General features: G+C 41.2%; 1 protein-coding gene across 4 annotated transcripts in view; it reads right to left on the bottom strand.

Moving 5' to 3' along the window:
• LOC126278092 (lysosomal-trafficking regulator) overlaps window positions 1–13802 on the bottom strand; it is a 543055-nt gene that overhangs the window by 451662 nt on the left and 77591 nt on the right. For all 4 annotated transcript variants that reach the window (XM_049977936.1, XM_049977935.1, XM_049977937.1 and 1 more), the window contains exon 8: window positions 1139–1276. In XM_049977936.1, coding sequence (XP_049833893.1) covers window positions 1139–1276 — 138 coding nt within the window. The remainder of the gene's footprint in view (window positions 1–1138; window positions 1277–13802) is intronic.

Here is a 13802-nt window from a genome sequence, read left to right as displayed (position 1 = left end):
AAATTTGTGGATAAACAAAAGTAATATTTCAGTACAGTGTCAGATAAGAAATAACATGAGGGGGCAGCGATACCAAAATATTGCTGATTCTTTTTCACAGTTGGCTTTGTATTGTAGTAACTTCAATAAAGTATGATCCAGTTCCTCTGTAACTTCCATGAGCTTTATTGTTAGAGCATACTCTGCTTACTGTGTGGACAGCAACTGACTTTAGCAGTCAAGAGGAAATAATATGATCTTGTTCAGGGTATACTGAAACTCGGACTGGTTGTGGGGACAGCAATATAAATTACTGTAAGAGCAACAGAGATTCATGAAGTTCAGCATTTAGTCCACTGTATTTATAATTTATTAAGTTCGCTGCATTTATTAAATCTTCTTTCTCAGGTTGGGAGTACACTGAGTGCATGATATTGCTCAGTGCTCAAAGGTGCACAAGACCACTGTGGACTGAAATTCCATTTACGAAATATCCATGAAACTGTATTTTATTAAGAAAAGGCATCGCTATTTCAAAAGTGCACACCTCCTCTCTGGTCCCCTAAACACGCATAACTATTTGAGCCATAATAATCATGCAGAGACTAGTAAAAATGTATTCACTATAAATTTTAAATTATGATGATGATACTACATCATTATGGACACTCTGTGACATGTCTTTAACTTATGAATATCTTTATATTACTATTATTATCATTATTATTATTATTATTATTATTAAAACAATGAAATGTCCAGCTTGGTATATCAACAATATCACATAAAGGACAGACTGTGACTCACCATGAAAATGACACATTGAGTTGCACACAGACACGACAATGACTGCCACACAGAGCTTTCAGCCAAAGCCCTCTTCAGACAGGAAAACACACATTCACACAAACAAGCACACCTTATGCCCACATGACTCATCTATGGCCATTCTGACCAGATTCCTTACAACACTCTGAGCTATTAAATTTACTTCTTAGGAATGTCCTTTGTTGGTGAGCAGCAGATTAAGTACAGATTAAAAATGGAAAACACATACGTTTGACTGCAGGAACAATACATTCTGCAAGCAAAAGTTTAAATGTTACTTCACAAATCATAAAACAAACAATTGGTGCAAGTGAGACTTTTCTCCACATACCTTCATGGCATCTTCCTTTGTAAGAGGACTGGCAACAGTTGCAAAACTATCACACACAGACGCACTTTCATTGTCATTTCCCTTATCATCTGTCTGCTTAATAGCTGCTGATGTACGGTGTACCACATCTTCCAAAACCTTAATTAAACAGAAAACAGCTCCTTCAATTATAATAATTTATGAAATTTTCATATTTAATTTTCATAAAAGCAAAATCCAAGGCTGCTTAGACAGTGGTCCAACAAACCACCACATAGAAGAGGTGGTGAGTGGCACTCAGGCTGTTAGATATCATTCAGCTATCAGACTAACTCAAACAATGGAAAATCGATGGTAGCATAAAGACAATATTATGAATAGGACAGATTGCTACTCACCTTACAGTGGACATGCTGACTCTCAGACAAACATAAAAAAAAGACTGTTAAACAAGTAAGTTTTCGGCCAAAAGGCCTCATTTAGCACTCTTTTTGTTGTTCCTGTCTATGACTCAACATCTCCTCTACATGATAACTACCTATCAGACTAAGTCGTCCTCTTACAAAAGAAGTATTGCTTTGGCTGTAAAAGATCATGTCCATTAGAAGCAGATTTTGGTCATGTCATTAAATTGAAAATGTAGTATAGAATGGAATTTGAATGCAACAAAGGCCTAAGCTGGCCATCACTTTTTCTTCGAAAAGAGAGAATAAAGAGACAAAGGGAGGAATGAAGGAAGGAATGATGAGAGCTTAATGTCCCATCGATGATGATGTCTTCAGAGATGGAGCACCTGCTGAAATCGAGGAGCAACGGTTAAGGAAATAGGTCACACCCTTTTGAAGGTACCGTCCCAAATGATTTAGGGATATCATGGAAAACCTACATCTGTACAGTCAGATGAGCAGCTGAACCACTGGTGAGGGAAGAAGTCACGGGCACTGCTCCAGGCCTCCCCTTTTAAGTGGTGTGAGGGCTGAGAGTGCTCACATCCCTTCATAATTGCCAACTTCACTACGGTCATGTGGCAAACTGTGTTTGCCCTCACATTGGTTTCAGATCAAGCTTTACATGGTAGTGTAGTAGCCAAGTGGCTAGGACAAAAGACCTGAAGCCGTGGGTGTAAATGGGTCGACTCTGACCAAAGCTTTCTTTCCCCTTTGTGTAAATCTTATCTAAATCAACAGAGCAGTAACTCAGTGAGAGAGTATAATGATAAAGTGTAAGAATTCTCTCTTTTTGATGAAGGGTTCCTTGATGACGTTCCACTGGTACTCAACAACTCACAATGCACTGTGACACTGTTTTAAAAATGACAAATAGCTTTACACATGTTCAAAACGAGTAACTAATGCTGTCCATCACACTACAACACAGAACTCCTCAAGGTTGTGGTCTTTTTTATAGATCTTTACATCACCCTTATGAGACATGCAGTTAAGCTGAGATCCCCACTTCCTGTGGTACACAATTACCCAACACCATACCATGTGACATCTGTCGAAACAAACCCGGAGCTTTTAGTAATAGGATGGTGGCACACACTGGCACCCATGAAGTGCATTTAGCTTACAGAAATATACATGTGGAGCAAGTACTCTCCTTGAGGAATGGTGGACAGAACTGGACAAAGAAATATTTTCCCTAATAAGTCCACAGGGCAATGAAATAAACTGGTCTGTGTAAAGGGCTGGGCATGCAGTTAGAGGTAAATGGTGTCAGCACTCAAGACACAGGAGACACAGTCCCTATAGGTTATGAGGTGGTGGTTTGTAAGCACCTACAACACCACAGCGACATTTTCCAGGTTTTCTACTTCACTGCCTCAACTATACGGTGAGTTGTCGTTACCTACGCTCCTTCCACTACAAGTTGTAGATAACATTCATCCTCTTATATTTTATTCCTGATAACTTCAGAATTTCAAAGAGGCTATTCCAATCAACACTGTCATTTATTTTTTTTTAATCTACTTAAGCTAGAAATGCAGGTTTGGCTTTCTCTTACCTGTTAACAAATGTAAGCCATAGGACCAGTATTGCCTTGTCTGTTTAAGCTAGAAATGCAGGTTTGGCTTTCCCTTACCTATTAACATAGGTAAGCCATAGAACCAGTATTGCCTTGTCTGCTCCTACCCTTCTGCAGAACCCAAACATGCTGCCCCTCCAACTTAAGTTTCTAGTTGTTTCATTTTTTTTGTACATAATGCAAGTCAGTATTTTGCTACCATGGTTGAGTAAAGTGACAGTTTGGTAACATACAAAATGGTCATCATCTGCCTCCCCTGCAATTGGAATTGTTAGATCTGTGTAAGGGTACTTTGCTTGTCTCACATATCTTGCACATCAAGTGGAATAGTTTTCTCATAGCTGGTTCTACCAAGAATATCAATAATCCTCAAGTAAAGCCATCACTTCCAGGGGTCTTGTTACAATTTTGGTCTTCCATATTCTGTCAGATTAGTCTCTCAGTATTCTATGGCTCACCTTACCTTCATTCTCCCCTCTTACCTTTGTATAATATTGTTGTCAAGTGTCTCTCCTTTATACAGCCCTTCTGTAAGTTCTGCTTTTACCCTTTCTTTGATTATTTAGTGGTTGGTGTGTGTGTGTGTGTGTGTGTGTGTGTGTGTGTGTGTGTGTACACACGCATGCTTCATTTAAAATATTGCCCATTTGGGCAACTGTTCTAAAATGTTTGATTAAAACACAAATAATACAAGAACAAGCCTAAAATAACTACAAAGGGATGCGAGGCTGGCTGAATACTTACAAAAAAGGATGAGCCAACCACACTGATAGTAGTCCATTAAAAACTTCTCTCTAATATATCTGAAGAAAGACAGGTATTTCACAGAATCCTAAAAGTTTGTACCACATTCATCTCATTTTCAGCTAAAATAGATTGCAAATCTGAAGGGAAATCAGCGACTGCCATTTTGTCTAAAAATAAAATGCAGCCAACTGAAACAGGGTCCAGTGTGATATGTACACCACAAGCACCACATAATGGAGGGTACTCTCACTGGAGCAGGAAGCCACGCATCAGAATGTCGGCTCCAATATGAAACCAAGTGGGAAGGAACATATCTTGTCTACATCGCCAGAAAAAGATATACCACGGCCACTTCACTCCTGACATCATTAGGCACAGATTATTGTCTGTCACGTCTGGCATTCTTCTACCCATGACTCTGTACCTCAGCAGCGAGATAGCTCATACAGGGATGGCACACTGAACTATCTGATAATGCCTTCACACCTCCTTGGTTGCTACATTTGCTAAATTGTTTACCTGAATGCCCACATGCCTGATATCCAGCAGAATACAACCTCCTTCCCCAGCCTTTGTAGCCAAAGAAGGACATCCTGGATATTCTGGACTGATTTACCTTTTGGATACAAGCATTGGAAGAGTGATATCTCACTTGCACCAGCGCCCTAAAAATTACATATAATTCTGCATAAAAGACAGGGAATTCTTCCAGTCGGCAGATCCTGAGGATACAATCAGAGAAACAAACAGAGCAACTGAGGGGCTCCCCCTGCATAGACCAGTCTACGGATACAGCTACACAACTGTGGTGCTCATTTAAGTGTCATAAAACATTGAATTAAAAACAGACACAGGAGTGTAGTCTTTCCTGTTCCTCAGTAAATCTAAAATTACTTTGGGTCTTTGCAATAATCAGGGTGGTAGATGGTTCCAACTTCGAGCTTGTGGTTGTACTAGGCCCATAGCAAATGACTAAGTTCACACTTCATGCAGGTCCTATATGGCTTCGTTGCTCCTGAACAGACACAGAAAATTTGTTCCATATCATTCTAAGACAAGCAATGGTAAGGTATGCTGGAGAATTTGGAACAGTGGAGACTATATACATCCCGTGCTCCATGAGGAGTTGCCGCCATATGGTGAGTGGCAGTTCACCAGTCTCAGCACAGAGGCTGGGCATGGAACTGTTCCTGTAAGCACCTGTGGCTAGCCTGAGCCCCTTAAGGTGAATAATGTCAATGTGATCTTCAAGTAAGAAGGCTTTGCTAATCTGTCCGTTGTGCAACCATAGCCTAACCGGGATATCACGAGAGCCTTATAAAACTGGAGTGACTTGGTCTGTCCACCTTCCAAGACTTGTGGCTAAGGTACTTTAAGATCTGTAGTGCTTTCAGAATCATTACCTTTAGATCCTTTAAGAATGGTAACCACAGTAGTTTTGCATCAAACATGAGACTCAGAAACCCCATTGAATCTTCAAAAATGTAGAATGGTGTCTCCCCATTTGTCCATTTGTATGTCAAGTAAATGAAAATAACACAAGAATGATCTCACACACACACACACACACACACACACACACACACACACACTTATACGCAGAAAATTTAAAACATGTCTCAGCAGCCCACTTCCTCGATCTCTCAATTGTGGATTGTAACTGATGTACTGCTGTTGCAGTGTTGTAAGTGGCACAAACAACCGCAAAATCACCCACAAATAAGGAGCACTGCACAAGACTCTTTATTGTGGACATTATACTGGTCATCGCTGTGGCAAAGAGGCTAATACTTAAAACACTCTTCTGGTTACAGTCATTCCCTGCTCCAAACTATCAAACAGCACTTTTCCAGCTCAGTATTTAAAAAGGCGTTTCAATAACAAGGACCAAATGACTATGGGCAGGCACCCACGGTGCCCTAGAATACTGTCTCACCAAGTAGTGTCATACACCTTTTTGATGTCACAAAATCTCGCTATATAATGCTGTCCACAATGGAAAACTACCTTCAGTTGGGTCAGGTTGTCGACAGTGGATCAACACCACCTGGAAACATGCGCTGAAAATGACTGGCCTAGACTAGATGACAGTTAACCACTCACTCCAGGGTCTTTGCGATACATCTCATCAAAATGACTGTTATTTAACAACTGAGGCAAATTTGGTCCTTTTCTGGTTTGAGAAGATCTATGTAAAGTACTTCCCTCCTCTAGTTGAAAAAATGTCTGGTCTGTAATATCAAATTAAAACATTCTAGCAGGATTTCCTTTAATTCCATTTTCAAGTTTCACACCTTGTTGTATAAGATTCAATCACGAATGGGTGCAGTGACACTGAGTCTCACAGTTAAGTGACTCAGAATTGTTCGATATGAAGACCAGTGCAGTCCTCTCCACAGCCAAAAGGTACAGCGGACAGTTGGTTCCTGGCTGGAAATGGCAGTAGCCATAGCAAAATGTTCTGCTGTAGCCTGGGCAATGTCCATTAGGTGCAGACATATATCTTCAAGACTGCTACTATAGCTAATTAACTGCATTTACTGGAAATCATCTTGATGGCTTCCCAATTTATAGAATAAGTGGAGCCATAGATTGAGTCCAGAAATACTCGCCATGACCTATTCTTGCGCTCCTCAATAATATGCTGAGCTGTGGTCCTCACTAGTTGAAAGGCTGTGAGTATTTCTGCTGTCAGTCAGCAATTAATGTGTTGCAGAGACACATAGTGTGGGCAGCTTAATGATTGTCATCACTTCACTAAGGTACAGGCTTCCTACTGAGATTGCCTAAGGACTTCAAGACAGGTAATTCAGTGCCACAGCTGATCACATTTGTGATGTCCACACCTTCCTGGATATTATTATTCTAAAAGTCAGCAGGCTGTACTCCATCCAGTTTGCTATGTCAGTTAACTGTTTCAGCAGCTTCCTCTTGGAGACTGCACAATCTGGTAGAGGTATCCAGAGTGGGAAGCTGTTACCTGAATGAAGGTCACCAGTAACTTCCAACTGAGTGAAACCTGCAAGGGCTGTAGAGTGTAAAGAGGATGCTGAGCAGCATTGAAATGTTTGAGATTGCCTGTGTTTAGGATGCACAGCTCCCAAGACATCACAAGGCTCTGCAAATATCTGCCACTGGGTCAGAGTGAGAGTCTTGTAACACATTACATACACTGAAGTATCCAAGTATGAGAAATGGTCAGAGGAGTTCTACTATAAGGTCTTGTTCAGGGCCTTGTAATCTACTGCTTCTTGTGATGGTACGTACAGAGAGTATAGCTCAGTAATGATTTACATAGACTGAACCTTTTGTCAAGCACATCATCCTTCAGGTGGAAGGTATAGACACATGGCACAGGGACATTAAAGGAAACACAAACACAGTGCCTTCCCTGTGCTAGGAGTTTCAGTTCATCCACATGTCCTGAATCCACCTTTGTTCCACAGTAGTAAGGGAACCATTTTATCAACGGGGTTTTTCTTTCACCCTGTCTCTTTGCCAGTGCAGGGATTCCACCAAGCTTGAAGGTTTAGTTGAGGGGCTAGGTTGGTGCCTCAGGCAGATTTCGTATTCCACTCTGTTTGAAGTGGTTTGGTTAGAAAGGTAAATATACAGGGTGTTACAAAAAGGTACGGCCAAACTTTCAGGAAACATTCCTCACACACAAAGAAAGAAAATATGTTATGTGGACATGTGTCAAGACACGCTTACTTTCCATGTTAGAGCTCATTTCATTACTTCTCTTCAAATCACATTAATCATGGAATGGAAACACACAGCAACAGAACGTTCCAGCGTGACTTCAAACACTTTGTTACAGGAAATGTTCAAAATGTCCTTCGTTAGCGAGGATACATGCACCAATCCTCCATCGCATGGACTCCCTGATGCACTGATGCAGCCCTGGAGAATGGCGTATTGTATCACAGCCGTCCACAACACGAGCATGAAGAGTCGCTACATTTGGTACCGGGGTTGCATAGACAAGAGCTTTCACATGCCCCCATAAATGAAAGTCAAGAGGGTTGAGGTCAGGAGAGTGTGGAGGCCATGGAATTGGTCCGCCTCTACCAATCCATCGGTCACCAAATCTGTTCTTGAGAAGCGTACCAACACTTCGACTGAAATGTGCAGGAGCTCCATCGTGCATGAACCACGTGTTGTGTCGTACTTGTAAAGGCACACGTTCTAGCAGCACATGTAGAGTATCCCGTATGAAATTATGATAACGTGCTCCATTGAGAGTAGGTGGAAGAACATGGGGCCCCAATCAAGACATCACCAACAATGTAGAGCAATGAGTCGCATGTCAACACATGCGCCGAAGTCAACATTAACTTCCTTCAATTGGGCCAACTGGCGGTGAATGCCTGCCCAAACGTTCACAGAAAATCTGTGTTGATGACGTGATTGCACAATTGTGTGCGGATTCTTGTTAGCCCACACATGTTGATTGTGAAAATTTACAATTTGATCACGTTGGAATGAAGCCTCGTCCGTAAAGACAACATTTGCATTGAAATGATGATTGACAAGTTGTTGGATGAACCATTCGCAGAAGTGTACCCCTGGAGGCCAATCAGCTGCTGATAGTGCCTGCACACGCTGTACATGGTACGGAAACAACTGGTTCTCCCGTAGCACTCTCCATACAGTGATGTGGCCAATGTTACCTTGTACGGCAGCAACTTCTCTGATGCTGAAATTAGGGTTATCGTCAACTGCACGAAGAATTGCCTTGTCCATTGCAGGTGTCCTCGTCATTCTAGGTCTTCCCCAGTCGTGAGCCATAGGCTGGAATGTTCCGTGCTCCCTAAGACGCCAATCAATTGCTTCGAACGTCTTGCTGTCAGGACACCTTCGTTCTGGAAATCTGTCTCGATACAAACGGCTATTGCCCCGTGCTAATCCATACATCAAATGGGCATCTGCCAACTCCGCATTTGTAAACATTGCATTGACTGCAAAACCATGTTCGTGATGAACCCTAACCTGTTGATGCTACGTACTGATGTGCTTGATGCTAGTACTGTAGAGCAATGGGTCGCATGTCAACACAAGCACCGAAGTCAACATTGCCTTCCTTCAATTGGGCCAACTCGTGGTGAATCGAGGAAGCACAGTAAATACTGACGAAACTAAAATGAGCTCCAACATTGAAATTAAGTGTTTCCAGACACGTGTCCACATAACATCTTTTCTTTATTTGTGTGTGAGGAATGTTTCCTGAAAGTTTGGCCATACCTTTTTGTAATACCCTGTATGTAGAGAGAAAGAGATCTGCATGGTCTAACAGATGATTCCTCCAATCTCCAACACTTCCCTTTTGGTTTGTTTGTGTGTAGAGACTTCAGAGGACTATTTGTGGCAGTGTGAGTGCTCAGATGAGTACTGGAGCCAGCCTGTTGATTTGCTGGATGCTCTACAATGGTGGCAACAATGACCTTTTCAGACTGTCTGGAGGGACCTGTGGTAATAGCTCCTTGCCTTTTTGCACTTACAAAAACAGGTATTGGTGCTGGCATTAGATTCCTCTACTCATGTACAGACCCTGGCTTTCTGGGTTAACTTCTTGGGGTGTGAAGCACATGAAGTAGCAAAGTAGGAGGTTGGATTGCTTTATAGATATTTTTGCTTCGTCATATAGAACCCCCTTTGTTGTTTCTAGCATTTGCACCAGATTTTCTTCAAGGTAGATGGTGGAGTCTCTACCCCATACAAGATGATCCCCAGAGCAATTAACACTCCTCAGAAGAGACGAACAAGTGACTCCATGGTGAGCAGCCTACCCATTTTGTGACAAGTGGCTTCTCCCTTACATGCTAAAGCAGTGCTGGCATTTGAAACAGTGTATCGGACTGGGTATACAAGGACCAACTTTTCTGCTAGTGAACCATGCCTCAATCTGGTCTGGAAGTGTTGTGCTATTGAATGTAAGAGTAAATCCATAAATTTTACCAGTTTGGCATCTATTATTTTCATCATATTTTGCACATCAATCACATCTTTCTGAGCTCATTAATCTTTCTGTTGTTCTTTGGAAATATCTATAATATCACTACAAGACACATCTTTGCAAAAGTTTGAGGGAGCCATGCAGCTCATTCTTGATGGAATATTCCCCAAGGAATTTAGCTGCTTCTCAACTGATATATATGAGAGTCATTCAATTATTAAAAAGACAGACTGATCTGGAGAAAAAAAAGCATTTATTTTTACAAAACAATACTTTTTCTACTTTTCAACATAATCCTCTTGAACATTAAGCACTTGTTCCATTGGGCTACAAGCTTTTTCATTCCGGCTGCAAAGAACTCTTTATCTTTATGTTTGAACCAATTTCCACAAACTTTTTCATGTCCTCGTTGTCCTGGAACCTCTTCCCACATAATGCCTCCTTCAGTGTACCAAACAAATGGAAATCACTAGGTACTAAATCAGGACTGTAATGGGGATGAGACAGTATTTCCCAGCCCATTTTGTCGACAGTTTCACATGTTAGTTGAGCAATATGAGGATGTGCATTGTGTTGCTGGAGAATCACACCGTCTCCTCTGAGATCCGTGACTTCTCTCTCTCGTGGCTGGCTTCACCTTATTTAAAAGCAAATCCGTGTAGTATTGGTTGTTCATTGTATGCTGTTCTTTGAGATAATCACAAAAGTGGACCTTCAGCACCCCAAAATGCCGTCAACATGACCTTTCCTGTGGATGCTTGGGTTTTGGATTTTTTCTTGACAGGGGAGTTGGTGTGCTTCCACTCCATGCTTTGTCTTTTTGATTCTGGCTCATAATTGTGAACCCAAGTTTCATCACAAGTTAAAATTTTGTTGAGGAAGTGCTCATCTTCTCTTTCATAATGTTCTTTTAGCTCTGTGCACTCTCTCAACCTTGTTTCCTTGCAAAAGGGACACATCTTCCACATATTTTGTGGTAAAGATTATGTTATGAACTGTATCAGTACTAACTTGAACATTAACAACTATCATTTCCACAGTCACATGGCAGTCGGCATTAATTATGTCATCAATTCGACTTTCAAATGAGGGAGTTGAAATTGTAACTGGTCGGCCAGGACGGTGTTCATCAGCCACTGAGTCATGACCATTTTTGAACTGCTCTACCCACTTGTAAAAATATGCACGATTCATACAATCTTCACCATAAACTTTAGACATTCGACAGTAAATATTCACTGGTTTCTTGCCTTCAGCAAGTACAAAACGAACAACAGAACGTTTATCAAATAATGTGGATGTTTCAAGTGGACTCGCCATTTTGAAACGTATTTTTGAGGTTATAAACAAAACAATGTTGATACATCAGCTGATCAGGGCTTACCCCAGTGATGCCAACTTAAATCCATAAAAGTACCAAACTTGTCCTACCAATAGTGTTTCCCCAGACCAATTTGTCTCTTTAATTATTGAATGACCTCGTACATATAAGATGGCAGCAATGCTCTCTAGAGCCTTCTAAATGAAGATATGTGAATCTTCCTCCAAGCTGTTGCCCTTTTTTTTATTTCAATGATTAAAAATACATCTGTCTAGCGGCATACGTTTTGTTACTGCAAATGGAACTACCTTATACTTTTTTTCCCCATGGAGTAGTGGGTACACAAGCATTCTTATTGGGTTGAGCAGCCCACTGGGTGTACATAGATTAGGTTTTGACAGTTCCATCTGGGTGCCACAAATAGCTGTGGAACCAATGGTCTGAGGCCCTGCTTGCCAGGGTGAGACTTATACATGTGGGTTGTAGCAGTTGCCCCAGTGGTTGCCCTTTAATGTCTATGTTATTTACTGTGGTTAACATACCCACATATTGGTGACCGTGAGAAGAAAAATGGAATCCTAGAGCGCAAAGATTTAAAAGCAAACTGATAATGCCTACAACAGACAATACTATACCAACATAAAAGATCAGACAGCATTGTGAAGCCACATGCAGTGTAAGTGGTGACTTTACATTTCAATCAGCTTCAAATAGTGAGCAAAATATGTTTTTGGAATTCTGGGAGCTACCATTATGGCGACAACATTCTGTTGTCAGTCGAAGTGTCTTGATCATGCCACAAAGTAAAGAGGAAATCCCACCACCTTTACCACAGCAACCAGAATCATGCTTTTGTTTGCTGGAACTACCTTTTGCTACAACTGTGTTTTAAGTGATGAAATGCAATTTATTCCAAGAGTTGATGCCTTGGATTCTCATGCATTGATTTTAGTGTCACACATTATTAAAAACATGCCAGTGCAGAACAAGTATTGGAATCCCAAAACCACTTCATTCAAAAGATTCTGCAAACAACAGGTTCAACGCAAACAACAGCTCTTAAACAGTGAGCAAATTGGTGGTAAAGCAGTACCTGATTATTGGCACCATATACACAATATTTTTGCCAAGTCTGAAATGGCAGACACAAAATATAAAATTGTCAGATAGAAATTGCAGACAAGGTCCACTGCATGTTTCAACATGAAAAAGTGTGTATAGAGACACAATCCCAAAATGATGTCACCACAGCATAGCCTCCGCAGTCAAAAGCGGTTGCAAAAAGGCTTGGATGCATTCATAGAACATATTACCAAGAAGGGAGACAAGGGACAAGCCAATGTTACACAAGACGATGCTGCCACTTCACTGTTTTACCACTCCGAGTCCTGTGACAGTAAAAAACAAAACAAGAAGCAATGCTCATCCATGTGCTAGTATCACAGCCACTATGAAGCACAGCCTATGAAGTGTGTTGCACCTTGGTTACCCAAATGTAAATAGTGAACAGTATTGAGCACATCAGGCTGCAAGCAAGCTTACAAGTACCTACCGGTCAACAGATGCAGCATCCTTAGGGGTGCCAACAATAACAACATCAAACTCACCACCACACCATCCATCAAAACATAGCAGCCACCAGGCAGTGGTTTCTTTACAAGTAGTACTGTGGTCATGCACAGCCAGCTTGTAAACTAAAACCAGGCTAATGATTTTAAAGGATCTAGACAACTGAAGGTAAATGACAAATAGCTGCCTCCAAATCTGGTTGAAAGTAATTCTGATATGAGCACCTTGCCAGAAATGCAGCAGCAGCAGCAGCAGCAGCAGCAGCAGCAGCAACTGAGAAGTCTCAAGAGTGTTTATGGCTTGCTGATGCTAACAGTTCAAAACTATAATGGACCCAAGTTTCTATCAGCCACCAGAATGGAATTTTGTATTGTCTGATGTATCTGATCCTATATTAGCACCAATTTCCTTCATCATTAAAGGCAGGAAATCAACTACATGCAACAGAGCTTTGGTTGGGGACCAAAATAGCTAAAGGGCAATTATGCAAGGCATTCAGAAGCAGCAGCAAGTTCCATTCAAGCCTGCAGCAGACATCAAGTGTGAGCAAAGAACAAAGAATTAAAATCCAAACTGCATACCTTAAAATGGGAATTGGAAGCTGCAAATATAGAGTCAAAAAAATTAAAAAAGGAGTGCAGTCGCCAACCAACCCGGCATAGTAGCATCAAGCACAACACATTGCGTAACACTGAGAATACGTTTGGTCCATCTGTCACCAAGAAAGCTCAATGCTCAGCAACAAATAAGTCACAGTAAAAACAGCTTCAAGCAGGAATAATCAACAGATCCATCAGCTCCTGGCATCTCTAATACATCTCATTAAAAATAAAGACACAATATGGACACCATGGCTCGATTATCGCGCATTAAATGTTTGCACTGTACCTGATTGCTACCACATTCACAATATTCAAGATTTTACATGTCCTCTAGCTGGAGCAAACACAGTCAGTGTTATGTACTTCAAGAGAGCTTACCACCAAATTCTGGCTGCTATGCAGGATGTTCTGAAGACAGTGATAATAACACCTTTAGGATTGTTCGAACATTTATGAATGCCA

This window comes from Schistocerca gregaria, chromosome 6 (assembly GCF_023897955.1).
Source record: "Schistocerca gregaria isolate iqSchGreg1 chromosome 6, iqSchGreg1.2, whole genome shotgun sequence".
In the NCBI taxonomy this organism is placed as follows: domain Eukaryota; kingdom Metazoa; phylum Arthropoda; class Insecta; order Orthoptera; family Acrididae; genus Schistocerca; species Schistocerca gregaria.
Note: the sequence above shows the minus strand (reverse complement) of the source record. Positions and strands in the feature narration are given on the sequence as shown.